This window comes from Pteropus alecto, unplaced genomic scaffold (assembly GCF_000325575.1).
Source record: "Pteropus alecto unplaced genomic scaffold, ASM32557v1 scaffold14, whole genome shotgun sequence".
NCBI classification, from domain to species: Eukaryota; Metazoa; Chordata; class Mammalia; order Chiroptera; family Pteropodidae; genus Pteropus; species Pteropus alecto.
The window spans coordinates 18,590,001-18,607,364 of record NW_006436810.1 but is presented as its reverse complement, the minus strand read 5'-3'; the positions used below and the strand labels follow the sequence as shown (position 1 = coordinate 18,607,364).

Below are 17,364 nucleotides of genomic sequence, written 5' to 3'. Positions count from 1 at the left end.
CGGACGTGCCCGTGTCGCCGGAGGAGGTGGCACATGAACGGGCTGCCGGCAGCGAGCCGCTGACGGTGACGGGCATCGGTCCCGGGGGAGCCTTGGCGCGAGCGCACACACGGCGCGTTCGCAGCCCCGGATGTTCTTCTAGCTGCGCGGGAGCGGCTGTTACGACATCGAAGCGAGCGTCGGAGTGTCAGGGAGCTGCGGAGTAGTAAATCAGCTTTCATTTAAACTCTCAGAAACCAGAGTAGGGCGGGTGTGCGACAGCGACACGATTCGGGCTCATTTTCAGTAAAAACGGGCTGGTGGGATACAAAGTTACAGGAGAGAAGGGGCGCGCCCTGCAGGGGCGCTGCAGTGCCAGCCCGGGGCTCTGGGCTCTGGGCCTCCCCCGCCTCCTGTGGCCACCACCCCCGTGCGCCACTGGGGACACCCCACGAGCAGGAGACCGGGCGCCTAGGACATCAGCTTGGAGTAGCTGGGAGGGGACAGCTTGCGCTTCAGGTACTTGACGACGTAGAGCGGAAGGCAGCTGAGCACCGTGACGGCCGACACCTTCCACACGAAGGTCACGGTTGTGATGAAGGCCACATCTGTCGGAGAGAAACAGGGACACACGTAAGAGGCCGCCAGGCGCCGCAGGTCCTCAGGGGAACGTGCTGTCTTACCTGTGCACCAGGTGTAATAAGTTCTCAGTGGAAACACTGCACCCAAAGGATTAGAGTGTGTGCGACACGCCACCCGGCACCACTGGGGGCCGACGCTCAGGCCCGGCACGGAGCACCCAGCTCCATCTGCGACGTGCTTGGACCTGCCGGGCCCACCGACGGGGTTGCAGGCGTGGGCACCAGCAGGTCACCAGCGGTGCCGTCACTGCACGCCTGTCCTCACTGTCCCCCGGCCTGAAACCAGAGCCCCCCTGGACGCCCTGCGGGCTCGCGTGACAGCTGCACCAACGCCTGTGCAGCTGGAATTTCCTGCGTCAAGTGGCACGTGGAACAGCAGACGTTCACAGCGTTCGAGTCTAGAGTGGCGGTAACGCCTCGGACTGCCCACCGAGGTGGGGTGAAAAGACCGGGCGGGGCGACTCTGAGGCACCGGGCGCAGGACACAGTGTCTGTGCAGCGGAGCCCGTGGGTGACCAGTCTGAGCCTAACCTTGGCCTGAAACCCTGAACGTGTTCTCCAGGGTCCACTGCTAAGAGCTGCTGGGCGGGACACACTGTCCCTTCACGGACCCCAGCGGTGAGCAGACTTGGCATGTGGACACCACCCCCAGGAGCTGTAGAACCCCAGCGGGGGCCTCGTCCCTGTGGGAAAGCCGCAGCAAATGCTCCGTGAGCCAAGACTCAGTGGAAAACAGGGCGGGGGGCGGGGGGCACTGCCCTCACTGGTCTGCCTTGACAACACCGTTCTCAGTTTTTATGACTTATGAGCCCCTAAGAAGCTGCCCGACGACACCTGGCCCACGCCTGTTTGGGAGGAAAGAGGAGCCGCCACGAGACAGGGTGGGCCGAGGGAGGCAGCAGGCTCAGGTGCCTGTGGTTTATCGCATGTCACCACACACCTGCTTGAGACCGATGGAAACGCTGCACGAACCCCCCACTCCCTCAGACGTGGATCCGAAAAGGTCCAGAGGGACTGAGCCTCGGAGGCAAACCTCTCGCGTCTGCTGCGCTTCAGAAGCCGTGAGCAGCTTTGTCCACACGCTCACACACGTCTAATTCAATGTCCAAATAGATTACTGCCGACTTCCATGCCGGCCCTTCGATGAAGTGACCTGACGTCCCGTCTACAGATGCGGAAACAGGATCAAGCGGGGCCCACACGGTCTGGGTTCATCGCGTCCCTTCCTAACTCGGTCCAGTCCGCCTCGCGTCTGCCGAGCTCAGCGACGGACCAGATGCGCCACCCGCACGTGGTCGCCCCGCGTCCGTATTTCGCTTCGTGTTCAGCGTGCGCCGCTCCCGGGAGCAGTCGAGGACCAAGACCACGGACCCGCGTGTCCCATGCCGAGCGCGTTAACTTGTGTTCACGCAGGCGCACACTGCGCTCACGCTTAAAACGAAAGTAATAAAGTAACAGGCGTTCTGACTAGAAAATAGTTCTTTCGTAGGTGCTACAGCTATTATTTTTGGCGAATGTTTAACACAGAAACGTTAACTTTTCATATTTTCCCCATCTGCGTGGCCATTGAGAAAACACTTGGATTGAGTCCCCCAGCCTCGGGGTTCACAATGGAATCCCTTTTACTTCTCTGCCATTTGTTAAAGTGACGAAAAGGGAACCAGCTTCATACGTTCCCATGTCCATTTTGTAATTCACGGCTCTGGGGTGGAGGACAGACACGCTTTCGCAGTAGAGTGGCTGCATGTGACTGTCAGCTGTCACCAGAAACAGCTCCGTGGCACACGGCTCCACTCCGCTCAGCAGAAACAGGGGGGCTCCTTATCCCCCGGTCCCTGGTCACAATGCTCGGTCGCAGGACAGACGCAGAACACTTTGAGGGGGCAGCGCTCTTGGCCTGGCTGAACTTCCTGGCCCTGCCAACTGGTCCCGTGACAGCGCTGAGGTTGCCTGCGTCTCCGAGGCCAGCCGTCCGTGTGCGTCACCTACGTGGTTCCTCCTCATTGAGGTCCGAGCGGCCTGAACCGTCCCACCTTCGCCATGAAAGGGCCTGCTACAGGCGGCACCTGCTTCCTAAAGGCAGCGTCCAGGCGTCTCCCTGATGTCCTTGAGACAAGAGCTGACACGTCCAGGGTGTGGCACGAACCAGTGGTGCGGGCTCTTCGTCAGAGCTTCACGGCCCAGGCACCGGCGGGCACACCACCGCCTCGGTGTGCAGACCCAGACGTCTAGGAGCTGTCCCGCCACACGGCACGACCAACGCGTGTCCCAGAGCCAGTGCCCGACTGTCCTGTTTGTCCAGGAAGTGTCACTGTCCCGCAGGCGCTAACAGGCCTACGAGGGGCTCCAGGAGTGAAGCAGCTGAGGAGGGGCCTCCACCACCCTGAGCCTGGGGCGCCTCTGGGAGGTGCACCCAGCCTTCCTTCCGAGCCCAGGCCCTGGCGTCACTGCACCTCGCCCAGGGCGGGGCAGGACGAGGGGCCAGACAGAAGCCCTTTCTCTGCGGCTGCCGCCGCCCCGGCCTGCCGCCCCGCGTCTGCCCGCGCCTCTCCCCCGCCCAGCCCGTGCCTTCTCGGGCCCGCCTGTGACGTCGCCTGTCACGTCTCTTGTGCCCGTCTGCAGGCTAGACACCCAAGCTCTGGCACGAGGCGCCGGCTGGTGGCCTCCAGGAGTCTTCGTGCACGTCGGAGCCGTGCTCGCCCACCCTGCGTGGGGCAGGTTTTGCCCCCCTGGAAGCTCTCGGGGTCTTTATCCCCAAGGCACCTGGACATTTCAGCGACACCGCGTCCTCGCGCGGATCCTCACGCACGCGCCGCCGGCCGTGTGCGGGGCCTCTCCGTGCCGGTCCCGCCATGCCCGCTGCTGTCCCTCCGTAGTTCCCACTGGTCGCAGGGCCGGTGCTCCGGCGAGCCTGCTGCTGCCGCCTCCCATCCACCCGCTGGGGGGGCTCCCGGCGCGCCCGTACCGCCTGGTCCCCCCCACCTCCGGCCGTCAGGCCGTCAGCCTCTGCAGAGGGGCGGAGCGCGCCCCTCTGGCCCCCCAAAGCGCTGTCTCTTCCGGTTCATTTTCCGTAGTTCCCACTGGTCGCAGGGCCGGTGCTCTGGCGAGCCTGCTGCTGCCGCCTCCCATCCACGCGCTGGCGGGGCTCCCGGCGCGCCCGTACCGCCCGGTCCCCCACCACCTCCGGCCGTCAGGCCATCAGCCCCTGCAGAGGGGCGGAGCGCGCCCCTCTGGCCCCCAAAGCGCTCTCTCTTCCGGTTCATCGTGTCTTCTCCTCGCTGCTGCTCCTCAGTGTCCGCTGACCCAGGGAGCTGCTCGCCGGGGGCCGTCCCCGGGCGTTCTGGACAGCGGGGTGGTGACGCGGGCACCCTGCTCTGGAGCCGTGCCTCGCCCAGCTCGCAGCCTCCCGCGTGGCTGGCGTGGGGATGGTGCCCGCGTGCTCCATGAGCTTTGGGGGGTCCATGCCCAGCGTCCACCCCGGTGCCCTCTAAAGGGGTCCGTGACTCACTGACGGAGGTTTAAGTCGCGTTTAAGTCGTGGGGCACTTGGTGTGGGCACCGGCTCAGTCTGACTCTGAGGCCACGGTGGACGCAGGACCATCGGCAGATCAGTCACCGGGAAGTCGCTGTCTCCACACAGAACCACTGGCCTCACGTGGTGGCCCAGACGTGGTCACGGCCGTCGTGGCTGCTGATGGTCCACCGGGGAAATGAGGCAGTCCTGCCTTTTCTGAAAACCTTCTGGAAAATTCCGTCTTGGACCATCTTCAGGCAGCCGCTGTGCCATGTCCCATGTGTCCTGCGCTCAGGACGCTGAGGACAGACATCAATCCCCTCCATCTCCTCCGACCACTCTCCTTCCCTTTTCTCTGCCCCAACTTTAAAAATCTTGAAAAAGAGACCCCGCAGCCCTCAGCACCAGCCATCTGTGTGGGGTGACAGGGAGTAACTGGGATGGCCTCACATTCCTGGGCTCTGGCAGACAGGCCTGGACTTGGGGGGCGCAGTGACCCCCAGGCTCTGGCGGACAAGCCTGGACTTGGGGCGCAGTGACCCTCGGGCTTGAGAGTGGGCGGGGCGGATCTGAGCCGCGGCTGCTGTCGGGGAGGCAGGGGGCCTGGCGGGGGACGTGCCAGCGCCCACCGGCTTCCTCCTGCAGCTCGTGCCTGTGACGCGGGTCCTTCCGGGGAGTCTGGAGTGTGCGGAAGAAGCGTAAGCAGGTCACCTGGGAGCACAGAGGTGAAGGAGACCCTGACCTGCTGTCCCCTCAGTCTGCCGAGCACGGTGACCAGAGGATCTCAGGACAGCTGCTGCCCCTCATCGAGGGTCACGGTCACTGTCAGCTTCCCTCCAGCACCGCAGGCAGGAAACTGCTTCCCCAAGGCCACCCGGCTGGTGGCGGAGCCAGGAGGGGTGGAATGGGGCGGGGCGGGCTGCGTGTGTCCAGAGCACAGAGCACTGGTGACCCCACGCCACGGTGCCCGTGAGTCTGATTCACTTCAGGTGCTGGCGGCTGGGTGGCTAAAGGGGCTGAGGCCATCGGCATGGTGGCAGGTGGCCTCTCACGAGGGGACGGACAGACGTGTGCCACCCCAGGAAGTGCTTCTCCTCAGAGCTTCAGCCGCCGTGACTACAGAGGACGAACCGCGTGCCCTGTGGGGAGGGGTCCCCACCAGCACAGACTCGGTGTTTTTAAAAGCCAAGAGAGCGAGAATCTTAATTTTATAAATTATTACAAGGAGTTTAATCTTTATCCCCAAATCGGCTTGTGTTTGAAGCTTCTGATGTGGGTTTTGCTGTGATCTGCAATTTAAGACAATGTATAAAGAAGTAATAACAAAAAACGTTTAAAAATCAATAACAGACAATTATCCAAAGCCACTTACCAAAATACTCATTGAGAAAAGCGAGCGAGGCCACGTAGCAGCCCAGGCTGAGGAACTCGGCCAGGACCATGAGCCAGTGCCACGTCCTGATGGTCAGAGCCACCATCAGCAGCTCGGTGAGGATCAGGGCCGTGAAGGAGATGGCCACCACGTGGACAAATTCGGACTCGAAAAGCACCAGGGCCCCGTACATGAGGATGCCGCCTGCAAGACAGCGAGGGTGAGGACAGCGTGGCGTTTTACATGACAACTTTTTCTGTTTGGACTGGAAATTAAACACTATGGAAGCCAGCGAGGAGGAAGGGGTCACGGAAGTAGCTGACGGATGCTGTCCCGTCACGGACAGGGTCACGTACACACCCACGCCAAGGTGAATGACTTAGACGCTGGATTAAGAACAAAATTAGATGTGGCGCTAGGTCGGGCAGAAACACCACGCAGAGGCTCACACACTTGTTACTACTGGGAGCAGAGGCCGGGCCTCCGTGTCCATCTGTCATGTCACGCGTGATGCACCGGGCCGTTTGTCAGCTACACTTTGGACAATCTCTCGTTTGTCTGCAATGACCTCTGACCACATAGCTCAGATTCTCAGAGCCTTGCCATCACTCCGGGAAAGAAAGCCATCGAGTGGGCACATGACACGGTACATGCTTGTTAAGGTTTTTCTGGATTAACATTTAATTTAAAATGGGTCAGTTTTTAGGTGACATTCATCAGTTTAAAAAAATACCAACCCACCTGGCTTGCGAAGAGGTCTGAAGACCCGCTGCTGGGACACCCGTTTACGAGACAAACAGGAGTGGTCGCTCACTGCCGATGTGACAGCGAGCGCTCAGGAACGGGCGGGGAGGTGAGCCAGCACCGCGGGCTGCACGGGAGACCCCGCGCGCAGGAGTACTGGGCCGCTTACCTTGGTACACGCTGATCAAAACCCAGACGAGGAAGGTCTTGAAGGACAAGGATCTGCCCTGGGGACAGCGGAGAGCTTCGTTAGCAGCCGTGTTTCAAGCACCTCGGCCAGCGACTCCCAAAGACCCCAGGTCCCCGAGCCCAGCCACTGACACAACCGCTGTCCTGCCTGTGTGCCCCACGGGCACACTCACAGAGAACAGGTGTGCGGCTCTCTTCTGGTTTGACCTTTGCTGACCTTTATGCCACAATATGTCCCTTGGCTTCGTAGGGACCCCGGAGTCCGTCAACAAACACTTGATTGCACTAGGGGATGAAGACTTTCTTTGTGGTAAAAATAACTTCCCTTTCCTTCTTTATTTCTGGGGAATAAATATTCCTGTGTTTACTCTCTTGTTTCTTCAGATGAAACAGGGCGGTCCACTGCGGCAAGGCCAGAGTTTATCACCCCTCGGCCCTCTCCCGAGGACGTCACGTGAACCAGTCCAACACAGACAGACAGTTTTCCGTGCGGTGACCTTCACTCTTAAACCTAGCCGGGTTATCAGGGATGCCGGGGGCCGGCGCTGACCACGCTCCTGGACATCCACACTGAGGAGGACTAGTCCTCAGGAGGCCACGCTGACTGTCAGTGGCAAGGGGTGGTGGGTACAGGCGATGTGCGTCAGACGAGGTCGAGCGAACGCAGGGCGTCAGGACCAAGCCCCGGTGAGACCGGCCGAGCGTCTTGTCGTGCAGAATGTTTGCTTGTCCCCACGTTGGCATCTGTTTCTCACAGTGTGGCACCTTGGTGACAAAGAGCAGACGTATCTCCACTCACAGACGAAGCAGCACGAGAAGTCTGGCGATTTCCTCAAGTTTGCCCGCCGGCTACGGCTGCTGGCGGGGTGGGGGGGTGACCAGAGCTGGAAGCTCTGCCTGAGGCGCAGCTCCCACGGGGCTTCTCAGAGTGACTGCAGACGGGGGGCTCGGAGTGGACGCCACAGGGAACATGACGCGAGGGACGCGTCACACGACACCCCGGGAAGAGTCTAGGTGTGGGTCCCGCCTGCCTAGAGCCCACTGACACCTGTCCAGGACAAGCACGGCCGCCTCGGCGCCTTGACCAGCTGGTGTCAGTCTGTGGAAATATTGCCTGAGCCTGAGCCTGAGCCTGAGCCTCACTGCACGTAAGTGCGACAGTGAGAGTCACACGTATCACAGTCTGTTAAAGGGCGATGTTGGTTTTTAAAAGGCAGAGAATGTAAACGTTTTTGTATTTTACACAGGTCTGTTTAGTACCTGTGTCGCATGTGCATGCCTCACTGGGTACACGAGTGGGTGCTGGTTGGGTCGTTAGTCATAAAACTCATTTGTAATTAAGTACGTGGCTAATGTTATTTAAATATTTTAACAGAAAATTTAACTTTAATTTTCTGATGTAAAAGAGACTGACTTCGTCGCCACGTTTGCTGACATCTACCTGATATCACGCCTGTGACACGACTATCCCATTATAAAGTGAAGACAAACCGGAGCGTCGGTGCCATTTCCGTGTGAGGAGCTGCCAATTGTCAAGCACTGTGTGCTGACGACAGCATGTCACGCGTGCTCCAGGTCGAAGGTTTTGGGCACAAACTATCAATAAAACGGGTAGCTGGAGAAAAACTGAAAACACAGGCACGAACCACTTGCCCTGGGCGTGATGACCGTGGACGGTTCCACGCTTCGGCTCTGAGACAAACGAGACCTCTGCCTGGAGGCCCAGCCGCTGTCCTGGGGCCACACGCCCGTAGGGAGGATGCGCACGGGGCGCTTCCACAAAGCACTGCGTGGGTGAGGAGTGCTGGCCTCGGTCTTGGGGTGCGGTCCAGCACTGCTGCTGCTCGCTCTGGTCCAGTCAGGTCCTTGGGAGTGCGTTCGGGGTGACGCCTGTGCCGTCTGGACGTGTGGCCCTCGATGTGGGCTGGCGTGAGCACGTCCCCGCTTCTGGCACGTGGGCAGCTCCCAGGCGACGGGCCGGCTGCACTTCCTTCTGCCGCTGTCCCCACCCTGCACGGCCGTGCCCGCACCTCCAGGCCAAACCTCCACCTCCCACAGGGAGACCCTGGCGCCGGGCAGCCACGCGTCACCTGGTTCGGCCCTCGCCCACTACGGTTCTTCCGAGTTCACCAGCTGCCGTCCAGGGCGGCTATGGGCTCCTTCCGTCTCCAGCCTCACCACAGACTCGGGGTCAGATGCTTCTTCCCAAAGTGGCTTAGGATGGCTCCTGCCCTCCCCGGCCCTCTCCCAGCCCAGAGTGGCTGTGACTCATCTTTCGTGCGGTCAGATCTGTCACAGTCTGTGTTCCATCCATGCTGGGCACACTGGTCTGACACGTAGTCACGTGGCCACTGTGGTGCCAGACCCGCAGTTCCTCTCCCCACAGCCGCCTCCAGCTGCCCCTCCTCAGCCCCCACTCCCGCTGCAGGCCCTGGGCAACCGCTGAGCTGCTCTCCATCTCAGACTGTCAGGTGAATGGGGGTCACGGACGCGTCTGAGTCTGGCTTCTGCGTGGCGATGTGCGGCTGAGACTCGTCTGTGCTGAGCTGCCGGTTTTCCTCATGCTGGAGTGTCCCTCCATGTGGCTGCGTGGCCACTGGTTGGTCCTAGTTTGGGCAACGATGACAACGGTGTCACAGACCTGTGTACACATTCTGTGTGAACACAGGTCTTCTCGTGGGCAGACGCCTGGGGCCAGGACTGCTGAGTCAGAAGCAAAGGGCACGTCTGACTTCGCAAAACCACCAAACTGCCCCCGAGGGCTGTGCGCCACTCTGGGGGCCCCTGCTGTCCCCGCCGTCACTGTCTGGTGACGCTGGCGTCTCAGATGTCTGCCACTCTCAACTGTGGTCGTGGCGGTGCAAGGCTTTCGTCTTCGGTTCCCCAATGACGGTGACGTGAGCATTCTCACGTGCTCGCTGGACAGCCATCGTCACCAGCGTGGCATCTGTCCAGGTCTTCCGTCCATTTAGAAACCTGGGGTGTTTTCGAGTTTTGAGGGTTCTCTGTCTTTTCTGGGTACAAGTCCTTCATCAGAAGTGTGACTTCCACACATTTTCTACCAGCCTGAGGTTTGTCTTCACACTGCCTCGACAGTGCCAGTCACAGGACATAAGTTTCTAATTATGACCAAGTCCTGTTTATCATTTTTTCCCTCTATGAATCATGCTTCTGACCCAGTATCTAAACTCTGTGTAGCCCAGGGCCGCGCACGCTTCCTTCTGGACGGCCTGTGGCTGTGCGAGGTCGCGACCCCGCGCGGGGGTTTCTGTGGCAGGCGTGTGGTGTGGCTGGGCGTCCATCTTTGCCTGTGCGTGACCCGCTGTGGCAGCGCTGTCTGCCAGCGAGGCGACCCTCCCTGCACTGGACTTCCTGCCGTCTGCGGAGACCAGCTGATGTGCCTGGCCTCGTCCTCGGCCTTCGAGCCCAGCCCGCTGGCCTCTGTGTCACTCCCGCCGCCCCTCACGCTGCCTCGACCACTGTCTCGCGGGAAGCCTTCCGACTTCACGCTTCTTTTTCAAAATGGGTTTGGGATTCCACCCCCGTGACTTCCCATATGGATTCTGGAATCCGCTGATTGAGACCATCAATACTGAGTCTTCCAACCACATTTGTTCACACCTTCTGGAAATTTCTTCATCAGTGTTCTTTATCAGCATATGTGTCCTGCACGTCTTGTTAGGGCGATGCCAAAGTATTTCACTTTTTTATGACATCAGGAAGTTTTCAAACGTTTTCCAGACGTCGACCGTTCGCTGCTGGCACACAGACTGAAGAGACTAAAGACGCTTTCCCTCGGGCCTGCACCCTGACTAAACCTGGGGGCTTTCTGCGCAGACAACTGTGGCATCGGCAGAGACGTTTTATTTCTCGCTTCTTCATTTCTCCATCTTTAATTCCATTTTCTTGCCTTGTTACTATTACATAACGACACAAACACACGTGTTAAACGCCAAGACCACTCGCTTTGAGAACCTTCACCGGGAAATAAAACACAGTGAAGCGGCCCTAACTGTGCGCTGGGCGTGTGTTATACTCGATGCCTTGACCACTGACACAACTACAACCCGCTCTGTTGTCAGCTGTCACCACGGTGTGGGACTACGGACCGGACATCCTGCTCCCCGCTCCCAGCCCGGGACGTGGCGGCGCCACGTGGCTGGCCCGGCCGTTGGCTGACTCTGCGGGGCCAGCGCGCCACGGCTGCCCAAACGTCTCACTCATCCTGGGCCTGGGCTGAGGCTCAGGAAGCTTTTCACGGGAGGCCACGGGCCACTCGGGGCACAGTCACCTGCAGGGCTAGGAGAGGGGTGAGGGCACATGTTTCCTGTCTCACTGGCAGCACCCAGAAAATCAAGTGACTGCGTATGAGTAAAGTTGAATAATTCAAAGCAGAATGTGACCTTTAAAAGAGGAACACCAAAACATTGTTATCACAGACACACCATTTCCTGTGAGGGGTGAGGACTACAGCTCCGGAGAGAGGAAGGGGACACCCCTTGGCTTAACCGGTGCAGTCACTTGCCAAATACTGGCCGCCTCGTGGGACAGTCAGGCAGACTGTGATGCCTGGACCGGTCCCACACAGGTAGACACTGCTTACAAAAGGCACAGACGCGGGACGCGTCCAAAGCACAGGACCTTCCTGTTGGCCGGGGATGTATGTCCTGCGCCCCCGGTGACCTCTGGAGGGACTTCGCAACGGCGCTGTGACCCTTGGCTTCTGCTCAGAGCTTACAGGCGCATCAGTCACGGGAAGCGCTTGTGGTCCCAACTGCCTGTCTCACACTGCTGTCCACCGCCATTAATGTTCTGAGTGCGTGCTCCTCTTCCCGACTCAGCGCAGGCTGCCGAGGCCAGGGGCTGCCATCACGGCTGGACGCCGCCCGCATGGCTGTCCAGTTCCCGGGGAGGGGTGCCACATGCCGTGTTCAGGCCGACTAGACCAAGTGTCTGGAAGCGACACGGAGCTTCAACACGTCTCAAGCACCGAGCGGAAAAAGCTCCACTGCTGCCAAGTTGAGTGGTTGAGCACTTAGTGCCACTCTGTTCTCAAAGAATTTGAAGTGTGTCCGATTCTTAAAGAAATATATACCATAAAGACAAAAGTACAGACTTAAGATCTGAAAGAAAAGGAGCCTGGGAAAATAAGCGAGTGAGCGCTTGTCAAAAAAATGGAGTGCCCTGACTATAGGCTGTTCAAACGCCTGAACTGTGGGCTGTCCTAACGGATGGACAGAGCTGAGCGTGGCTGCCGACCCCCCACTCAAATGTGTCGGCTGGTGGCACAGCCTCCACCTGGAGATGCAACAGCTGGCTGCTCAGCGTGGGCGCTGGTGACCCTGAACCTTCTTGCTACTGGGGGCTCTGGCCCCCAGTGAGAGATGCTGCTGGGCAGCCATGACCCCCGAAAACAGTGAGTGTGTCCGCTGCCTCACTCCAGTAACTGGCACAGATGGTCCCACTGGCAAGAATTCCCCGCCCTGGACACCTGGCAGCGTCACCTGGGGACCGGCAGTGACCTTACCTCAGCGTAGACACACCTGCCTAGGTTTTCAGCTCAGCTGGCTTAGAATTCTCACGTGAAAGCTCACGTCTCTTACTCTGTGAGGCGACATTTACGTAAGCTTTTCTGGAGTCTTGGAATTAAGAAAACACAATTTACTAAAATTACAGTTATTCGCAGTATCTTCCTGTAGCGCTTGGACCGTCGATCCTATTCTACTTTATTGAATGGTAACGATTTCACCGTTTTGGGGTGTTAAACCCAAAAGTTTTCTCTACTCGCAACAGCCACAGCGGCCTCTTCACGGCGGTCGTCGTGCTCCATCCCGTTTCACCCTCTGCTGTATTAAACTAGCTCTGGTTTCACCCTGACTGTAAGAGTAACACGGGCATCCTGTGTTTGCTTTCCAGGGGATTTACGCCTTAATGTCACTCAAGGACAGTGTCAGAAAACCCCCAGGAGGATGAAAACGTCTGTGAGGGCAGAGCCAGGATTTAAACCTGCTCAGAGGCCGCCCCCCCACCACACCCCCCACGAACGCCCGTCGTGGGTTTGCCAGACGCGGCCGGCGCCACACCTTGGTGAGGTCCTTGTACAGCTCCGGGTACAGCATGGCCACCTCGGGCTTCACGTCCTGGTCCAGCACCAGTGAGAACACGGGGAACATGGTGTAGACCGTCGCGTACCTGTGGGTAAGTGGGAGGCGGCCGGGTCAGCACGCGGAGGGCTCAGAACGCAGCGCACACTCAGCCCGACAGACACGCGCGGTTGCCGAGCACGGTGCTTCCGGCACGCAGCACTCAGCCCCGGTGTGCGCACAGGCGGACGCGCCAGCTGGTCACACGCCAGAGACCGCCACAGACGCGGCGAAACAGGCAGAACCTGCCCCCTCGCCCGGAGCCCCTGCCAGGGTGGGACCCCCCAGCCCCTCCTGTGCCCACTGCCTTCCCAGCCCCCGCCCCCCACTCCTGTCCTCCAATTTGCAATCGCCGTCACCTCCCAGGCATCTCTCTGGGTCACACGGTGGGCAGCCGTGGGGTGGCGGTTTTGCCCGGCCTGTACCACCCACCCCGCTGACTGCTCAGCTGCAATGGCCGGTGTCTGTGGCCCCGCCCTTCGCCGAATCACCCCGGTCACTCCCGGTCCAGCTATGACGTGAACAGCCATGACCGTTCACTGCACGGCTTTGTTTGTTTTTTGTAAAAATAGTTTTTCATTTATTTCGGGCAGGAGCACCAACGGGGGGCGTAAGCCCAGGGCCGAGACTGCTGGTCACATGGCAGGGGCGGCTTCGCGCCCCACACCGGCCACGACGCGCCGCCAGCCGTGCGTGACAGGCCCGCTTCCCCAGAGTCTCGCCGTGGCGGTTTTGCCCGGCCTGTACCACCCCCCCCGCTGACTGCTCAGCTGCAATGGCCGGTGTCTGTGGCCCCGCCCTTCGCCGAATCACCCCGGTCACTCCCGGTCCAGCTATGACGTGAACAGCCATGACCGTTCACTGCACGGCTTTGTTTGTTTTTTGTAAAAATAGTTTTTCATTTATTTCGGGCAGGAGCACCAACGGGGGGCGTAAGCCCAGGGCCGAGACTGCTGGTTACATGGCAGGGGCGGCTTCGTGCCCCACACCGTGCGTGACAGGCCCGCTTCCCCAGAGTCTCGCCGCGATCAACTCCGTCACTGCCCCTTCGGCCATCACCTCGCCCCGCGTGCGGCCGCGTGGGCCTCATCCTCCGGGGACTTGGCGAGCTCTGCCGCACTCCCTTCCCTCCCGGGACGGTCCCCACCTGCAGCCGGGCGTGCCGGTCCCTCTGGCCCGTTTTCTGAGGACACCTCTGCTGTCACTGGGGCTGTCCTTCCCTAGGAGCAAAGCATCTTCTCTGTCGCTGTTCGTGAGGGGTTCACCTTTCGTTTTCCCAAGTTTGGCTACGATGGGCCTTGGTGTTTCTTGGTATTTCTTTGAATCCGTCCTGGCTGGGGTTTGCTTACGGTCTTGAATCTGCACGTTTATGTCTTTTGTGAAGTGTGTTCAGCCATTACTTCTGCAAGTCCGTTTCCGGCCCTGCTGTCTCTGCTCCTCCCGGACTCCGAGGACAAGGGTGTGAGGCCCGCGTCACTGCCCGGCATGGCCCCGAGGCGCTGGTTCTTGGCCCTCCACCCCCGCGGATGTTTGCGGCCTGCCTTCCTGTCCGCGGCAGCCTCCCTCACCCCCGGCCTGCGTGGAGCCCGTCCAGGACACTCTGTTCAGATTATTACGTTTTTCGTTCGCAAACCTTCCACTTGGCTCTGCTTCCTGTTTTCCAGTTCTCTGCTCAGATGTTTCGCTTTTCGCCTGAGTGTGCTCGCAACCACCCATCGGAGCATTTCCCGCGGCCACTCTGCAGCTCTCAGATGACTCGATGCCCCTGGCATCTCGGGGTGGGCGTCTGTCTCTTCTTCACTTGCTCTGAAGTCTCCCAGGTCTGTGGTGTGGCAGGGGATCTTCCACTGACACCAAACACCTGGGTCCCGTGCGGGACCCTGGATCCGACCTGCTCTGGTAGGGAGGCGGGCGCTGCCCCTCACTGGGCGGGGGGCACTGGCCCGCACGCAGCCTCACGGATGCCACGGGAGGAGCTGGGAGCCCGCAGCTTCGTGGGGGGACGTGTGGGCTCCCGCTTCCCAGGGAGGTGGGGCAGCAAACCAGGACAGCGTGTCTGAAAGTCTCTGTCCTGCTAGGGGGCCCCCCTCTGTGCCATTGTCATTTCTGACTGCGACCTCGTTGGCCCCCAGCGTGGGACACGCAGGCAGAGGAGCCGGGAGCTCAGCCGTGTGCCATGCCGGGGGCCGCGAGATCCCACCTGGACGTTTAGAAAGTGACCTCCCTGGGTGAGGACTTCCAGGCTGGGGACTCATCCAGCGGCAGAGCAGCAGCGAAGGGCCTGACGACATGACTCTCCCCGACAGGTGTGACGGGAACACCGCGGGCCGAACCCTGCCCCAGCGCGGGGGTCCTTGGCCACCGGTGCGGGTGGCTCTGTGGGTGGTGGTGGGCGTGCCCTGCTGGAGGAGAGGCCGGTCTGTCCCATGGGGCTGGCCTCCGCGAGCTGCGTCCAGAACCCAAGCTCACTTCTCCACGAGGCTGGACACACGCAGCTTTGCGACCCTCCAGACCCTCAGCTGCTGTCAGTCCCCTTGGGACAACGCCGCCCTGGGGAGCTCAGGGGCCGAGAGGGCCACACAGTTCTGGCGCAGCTCGTCCCTGGGCTCTGCTGCTCCCCGGGTCCACCAGGCCCCACGCACGGCGCCATCAGCCACCACGCAATGCGTGACGCGCTAGGTCACAGGAACTCTCGTCTGGAGTCTCTGCTTGTGAAGCGCATCCGTGAGAACCTTTGTTCTTCCTCTGCCAGAAACGTCTTTAGCTTCCTGGCCTTTTTAAGAAACCATCCAACGCCCTCTTGCTGAGTTGGCTCCGCTGAGGCCTGGTTTCCACAGTGCAGCCTGGTGAGTCCTGACAGCACCTACAGCTGTCACCCGGCCACCTGGAGGCCCCCGCCCACCAGCCCCGCCGGCCGGATAGTTGCTAGGTCGTCCAGGGTGGATCTGCTGCCCTCAGGCACACGGGCCACACGCGAGCTCCTGGGCCTGGCTGCTTTGCAGGGCACAGGGCCCTGGGGACCCACCCGCAGCCTGTGTCCGCAGCTCTGTCCTATGCCGCCGTGCGGTGGTGGTCGCCCCATTCTCCTGCCCGAAGGCACGTGGACATCTGGGAGGGCCCGTCTGCTCTTCGTGGGGGAAGCCAGAAAGCTCCGCGGGCTGGTCCTCCGTGGGGACGGGCGGACATGGAGGCTGCTGGGCCCCGTGCATGGCGGGCTGGGTCTTATGAGACGGTCAGACCGTCCTCTGCGGTGGTGTCGCTGTCTGCAGCCCCAATGGAACGTGGGAGACGCCAGGTGCGCCCCGTCCGGCCGACACGCGGCGCAGCCCGTCTTCCTGACCTGGTCCCTGCAGGGCTGTGTCACTGTGGGCAACACTAGCTCTCCCTTCTTTCATGACACGTGTTCAGATCTTTACCATCGTAAAACCAACCGAGCTGTTCGGAGGCCGTTAAACGTTCCTGATACAAACCTTTTGTCCTACGTGTGTTCAGAATACAGCTCCTCCTAGTCTGCCTTTTTACTTGACTTCTCTCGTCTTCAGAGAGAAGAAGAGTTTTAATTTTTATGGAGTCCACTTTGTCTTTGTTGGTGCAGGCATTTTGTGCTAGGGAAATCTTTGCCTCTCTGAAGTTTCGAGGGTTTTCAGCCAGTAATTCTGGGAGTTTGGGGGCTGTTTCCCCTTGGGCGCTGGCCTCTACTGCCTGCTGTCCGGTCGGAAAACAGTTCTCTCCCGTGTCGGACCTGCTCTCTGGCCGCCCGAGCTGGGCCATAACCCGGCTGCCCCCTCCTGGGTCCTCGACTTGGGTGGCTCAACAGTTCCAGCCCACACGTTCGTGCCCAGCTCTGCAAGGCCTCCCTGTGATGGCAGGGACTTCTGGGGAGGACACAGGCTGCCGCGGCCACACCCTGGCCAGGATGCTGCATGAGGCCTGAGGGCTGAGGCGGGCTGGCTCAGCCATGGTGACCGGGTCCTTCTCCGGGGCGACGCGAAGGTCCTTCAACTTGCAAAAAAGTGCCATGAGAGTACGCGGTGCTGTGACAGTGTCTCCAAGGGTGCTTCGCCACGGACACCTTGTGGGGGGAGGGCACAGCACCCCCAGGTTGGCTCACGTTTTGCTGGATGAAAATAGCACGTTGTTTCCTGCCCAAGACTTTGCGCTTGTTTGCGGGGGATGGCAAAACTGAGTTTACCATTTTTGAAGAAGCTTAACTTACGAGCACCCGCCTCATTCCTACCACATCCAGGGCACCGATGCTTAAGAGAATTCTAGATGCCTCGCTGAAGTGATGATATGCAGAGAAACTTTAAATACAAGCCAACGTGAAAGAAGCTTTAAAAAGAACTGGTGCTCGCGCTGACGCGGGCTCCTCTGCAGGAGGATCGGGTCGGGCAGCTTTGCCGACTCGGGCTACTATTATTTAAGGAGTAATCACTGCTTAAATCACCGCCCCGCCTCGGATGCCGCGGGAACACTTCCCAACACGCCTCCCCACGGAAACCATGGCTTCGCCGGGAAAACAAATTCTAACGAGACACGTGATGACACGATCACCAGAGGCACAAGTGGACGGGTGTCTCCCGGCTCACCGAGCGGAGCCCCGGCTCCCGGTGGCAGCCCCGCCGCCCTGAACGCAGACGTGAGGAGTCGCCAAGCACCGGCGGGCCCGACGGCCGACTTACCCCACCATGAGGAAGCCCTGGTACAGCGGCACGGACGCGAAGTAGAAGACGGAGGAGAACACGGCCTGCGGGAGGGAAGGCCGCGCGGTCGGTCAGCGGTC

The 17,364-nt window shown here is 60.3% G+C and overlaps 1 protein-coding gene across 1 annotated transcript in view; it reads right to left on the bottom strand.

The window, feature by feature from the left end:
• Positions 1-198: 198 nt before the first annotated feature.
• The window catches only part of ATP9B (ATPase phospholipid transporting 9B (putative)), a 181,745-nt gene continuing 164,579 nt past the window's right edge, over positions 199-17,364 (bottom strand). Inside the window, exons 28-32 of the mRNA XM_025048153.1 lie at positions 17,264-17,356; positions 12,522-12,630; positions 6,419-6,476; positions 5,506-5,709; positions 199-587 (exon numbers count right to left, since the gene is read on the bottom strand). Coding sequence (XP_024903921.1) covers positions 451-587; positions 5,506-5,709; positions 6,419-6,476; positions 12,522-12,630; positions 17,264-17,356 — 601 coding nt within the window. The 3' untranslated portion in view covers positions 199-450. The remainder of the gene's footprint in view (positions 588-5,505; positions 5,710-6,418; positions 6,477-12,521; positions 12,631-17,263; positions 17,357-17,364) is intronic.